Source organism: Chiloscyllium plagiosum, unplaced genomic scaffold (genome assembly GCF_004010195.1).
Source record: "Chiloscyllium plagiosum isolate BGI_BamShark_2017 unplaced genomic scaffold, ASM401019v2 scaf_14919, whole genome shotgun sequence".
NCBI classification, from domain to species: Eukaryota; Metazoa; Chordata; class Chondrichthyes; order Orectolobiformes; family Hemiscylliidae; genus Chiloscyllium; species Chiloscyllium plagiosum.
Genome location: NW_025215208.1, coordinates 55390 through 60019, shown reverse-complemented (window position 1 = coordinate 60019; position 4630 = coordinate 55390). Strand labels below are relative to the sequence as shown.

Here is a 4630-nt window from a genome sequence, read left to right as displayed (position 1 = left end):
GTTATGTTTAATACTTTCAAACCAGATACATGTCTGACCTGGTTCCTTTGTTGCCGACCTGCTGCCTATATGTTTCTGAAATCCATTTGTAGCCACTCGAGAGCCTGTTTACCATCTTCACAATCTCTTCACACCCCCATCTGACAGCGCTGCAAACACCTCACTCGCCCCACCTACTAACTACCACTGGGGGGAACGACCATTCCCCCCACAGTCTCTGGCCCAGTCATCTGCCTCGTCAATCTCTCAAAAACAATGAAAAAGACTTCAACACCTTTGTTATTGAATTTTGGTAATTTGGAAATTTTTAGCCTGTCTGCTAATTCTGAAAGTTTCTCTTTCTAAACTTTCTCGGCAAATTAGGGAAGTTTGTTCAAACCCAGAACGTTTTTCGCAATGTTAAAAGCCATTTCCCCAGCTTTTGAATTAACCAACCACAAGTAACCAAAACTAACCGTATCTTTCCACCGAATGTTTATTTTAAGGTCTGGGACAGTAATCCCCAAGTCTGTTTAAACCGATCCAAATCCATCCCGATCTGGGACCTGAGCCCCCAGGCCCTGTCACCATATCCCCCTTGATTTACTTGGGCAGAGTACTCTGGCTGTGACCAGCCAGCTCCGAGTCAGGTTCCTGAACTGAGGAGATTCTCAATTCCCTGGTAATACTGGTCAGCCAGGGCTTCCTGATTTGGCCCAGATTTACATTAAATGTCCTGCATTTGTTTCCTGTGAGTATTTGAGATTTAAATCTGAACTGAAAGTTTCTCTTCAATTTCTAAAGGATAGGAAACGTTGCTGTTTTCTTGCTGTTCCAGATTTTGGAAAAATGCTTACCTGAGCTTTCACATTAGCCAAGTATCAATTTGTCAAAGGAAAATAGTTTTGACTAACCTGAATGATGTTCCCCGAGGGTTTGATTTTAGGCCGTGGATTGTTGTTTGTAAAAAAAAAACTTGTACTGCCTAAACAATTCAGTTATCAAGTTTTATACAATCCATAAACTTACACTGTTCATCATTTATGACATTAGAAGAGTTCAAGATGACTGAGAATGTTGATTACAATTTAGTGCAGGTAAATGTGTGACTGTTGTCATAACCACCTTGACAAGGAAGAAATGAGAGAGGAAATGCAGAGATACTTCCAGCAGCTGACCGTCTCTAGAGTTTCTCCATTCACAGGTAAAGCATGCCTTCGGCCCAACGCCCACCTCTCCACAACCTGATCCAACGGACTCAATCAGCTCCCCAGTTATCAGCACGAAAAGTCAAGAATCTATCAGCAGTGAAGAGGAGGTCCACACGCTTTTTGTCAGTGGCCTTCCTCTGGGCATTAAACCACCTGAACATTACCCTCTCTTTCGATCATTGAAGGGATATGAAGGTTCACTAATCAAGCTCACATCACAACAGCCAGTTGGCTCTGTTACATTTGACAGCAGAGTGGGGGTAGGCCCAGCAAAGAATGCTGTGTTCACTGAGCCTGGAGCTGCAGCTGTTACACTGCACCCACAGATATGCTGGTATCCTCAGTCTGAAGCAGCTCTGCAAGTCTTGTCAGTTTTGATAGGTATTTAACTGTCCTTGCCCAAGAATTCAGATTTCTCCGTGGAGTGCAAGGACAGACGGGATTTTATTTTCAGGTTGGACTTTACTGAAGGAGATTTTGGAGAATTGGCTCATTTCCACTCGACTTGGAGGGGACAGAGTGGTCCCTAAGGACTGTGGATTTAAGAAATTTACTGGTGAACTTTGTCCCCATGTGGGAGAATTCTGCAAACTGGCTGTCGGTCTGATGAAAGCTGCTGGTGTCATCTGGGTAGTGATCATGGAATGATCAAAGGGTGGAATGTAATGTTTCACGATTAAATTGGAATATCTCTGGACATTAACGTAATATCAAAGGGTTAAACTGCACTGATTTGAATATTCTGAAAGTGGTGGGGACAACATTCATGCAAGAATGTGAATCATTCCCCCCCCCCCCCCATTAGACAATTTTAATTTGATAATGGTATGGGGAGTAATAGCAAATGACTATCATTCAATCCCTTCTATCGGAAATGCTTCCTAGCCAGACCTTGAAGCTAGGTATGTCATACCTGCATTTTCTTGGGGAATCAGAGATATGAAATAATCTACATAATGATTCCCCAGGATTAGGACATTTAGCACTTGCATTATCCCTGAGGATGATCTCATCCTACCATTGTACCTGGGGTAACATGTGACTGTGAGGGCATGGCCAGAGTACATGTGAACATTACCAACTGACCTGTATAAAAAGGATGTGTTTTCTTCAGGGCTTCACATTGGCTTGACCTTGCATGCCCGTGAAGAGGGTCAAAAGTGGTCACCTTGCTTGTACAGGCTTTAATAAACTTCAACTGTTTGCAGAAGTTGGTGTGTGCCAATTGCATCTCGTGTGTGAAACCTCAGGGAAAAGAACTGAACAGATGGTAGCAGCGGTGGGACTCCAACATACACGGAACTTCCAGGTGAACTGAATAAGTGATTGTCTGAATGTTGGTTGTGTGAGACAGATGGGTCCACAAGGTAAGCTTCACCATGGTCTCTCTCTAAACCTACCACTCGGTCAACCCCTCATCTGCTGGGACTTGGTGATAGAATCTTTTGAGAAACTCGCTCACTGAGTTGTCCGTCTGTCCTCTGCAACTCCACTAATCATATTGCCATCTGCGAACTTACTAATTAGACCACCTATACCTTCCTTCAGATCAGTTATGTATATCACAAACACAGTGGTCCCAGCATGGATCCCTGTGGAACACCACTGGTCACAGGTCTCCATTTTGAGACACTCCCTTCCACTAGTACTACTGTCTCCTGTTGCCCAGGCAGTTCTGCATCCACCTAGCTCAGACACCCTGGACCCCTTGCGACCTCACTTTCTCCATCAGCCTACCATGGGGAAGCTTAGCAAAATCCTTACTGAAGTCCATGTCTATAACATCTACATCTCTTCTCCCATTAATCACCTTTTTCACTTCCTCAAATAAATCTATTAAATTGGTAAGATGTGATCTGCCCTGCACAAAACCAAGCTGCCTTTCACTGATACACACATTTTCTTCCAAATGTAAATAGATCCGATCCCTCCGTATCTTCTCCAGCAGCTTCCCTCCCACTGATGTCAGGCTCACTGGTCTATAATTATCTAGATTATCTTTGCTACTCTCCTTAAACAAGGGGACAACATTAGGAACTCTCCAATCCTCTGGGCCCTCACCTGTGTTCACGGATGCTGCAAAGATATGTCAAGGCTGCAGCGCGCTCTCGCTCGCACGTGCTCTCGCTGAGAGATCCCATTCGGACCTGGGAGCTTGTCCATCTTAATGCCTTTTGGAATACGGAACACTTCCTCCCTCCTTCTGCAGACTTGACTTGACCTAGAGTGATCAAACATCTATCCCTAACCTCAACATCCGTCGTATCCCTCTCCTCTGTGAATACTGATGCCAAGTATCCATTTTCTCTGGCTCCATGCATAACTTCCTTCCTTTGTCCTTGAGTGGACTAAAAATTTCTCTCATTACCCTCTTGCTCCTTTTATACGAATAAAGGGCTTTGGGATTTTCCTTAACCCTATTTGCTAAAGATATTCCATGATTCCTTTTAGCCCTTTTAATTCCCCATTCTAGATTGGTCTAACTTTTCCCCTATTCTTCCAAATGTTTGTCTGGTTTCAGTCACCTAGACCTTATGTATGCTTCCTTTTTCCTCTGAGCTAGTCTCTCAATTTCATCAGTCATCCCTTGTTCCCTAATCTCACCATTTCTAGCCCTCATTTTCACAGGGTCATGTCTATCCCGTACTAATCATCGTCGCTTTAAAAGCCTTCCACATATCAAATTTGGATTTACCTTCAAACAGCTGTTCCCAATCCACATTTTCCAGCTCCTGCTAAATTTTGCTATTCAGTCAGCGATGTACAGCATCAAACCAGACCCTTTGGTCCAACTCATCCATACCGACCAGATGTCCTCAATTAATCTAGTCCCATTTGCCAGCACTTGGCCCATATCCCTCTAAACCCTTCCTACTCATCTACCCATCCAGCTGCTTTTTAGAGTCAGTCATCGAGATATACAGCACGGAAACAGACCCTTCCATCCAACTCCATGTCACCCAGATATTCCAGTCTAGTCTAATCCTATAGTCCAATATCCCTCTTAAACCCTTACTATCCATATACCCATCCAGGTAACTTTTAAATGCTGTAATTGTACCAGCCTCCACCATTTCGTCTGGCAGCTCATTCAAACATGCACCACTCTCCTTTTTATATCCTTTTTAGGGCGGCACGGTGGCACAGTGGTTAGCACTGCTGCCTCACAGCGCTTGAGACCCGGGTTCAATTCCCGCCTCAGGCGACTGACTGTGTGGAGTTTGCACGTTCTCCCCGTGTCTGCGTGGGTTTCCTCCGGGTGCTCCGGTTTCCTCCCAAGTCCAAAAGATGTGCAGGGTCAGGTGAATTGGCCATGCTAAATTGCCCGTAGTGTTAGGTAAGGGGTAAATGTAGGGGTATGGGTGGGTTTCGCTTCGGCGGGTCGGTGTGGACTTGTTGGGCCGAAGGGCCTGTTTCCACACTGTAATGTAATCTAATCT

The 4630-nt window shown here is 44.6% G+C and overlaps 1 protein-coding gene across 1 annotated transcript in view; it reads left to right on the top strand.

Moving 5' to 3' along the window:
* Positions 1–1043: 1043 nt before the first annotated feature.
* LOC122548212 (dynein axonemal heavy chain 14-like) overlaps positions 1044–4630 on the top strand; it is a gene marked incomplete at its 3' end in the record, with an annotated part of 56282 nt that continues 52695 nt past the window's right edge. The window contains exons 1-2 of the mRNA XM_043686757.1: positions 1044–1076; positions 1184–1450. Of these exons, the coding sequence (XP_043542692.1) occupies positions 1044–1076; positions 1184–1450 (300 nt within the window). The remainder of the gene's footprint in view (positions 1077–1183; positions 1451–4630) is intronic.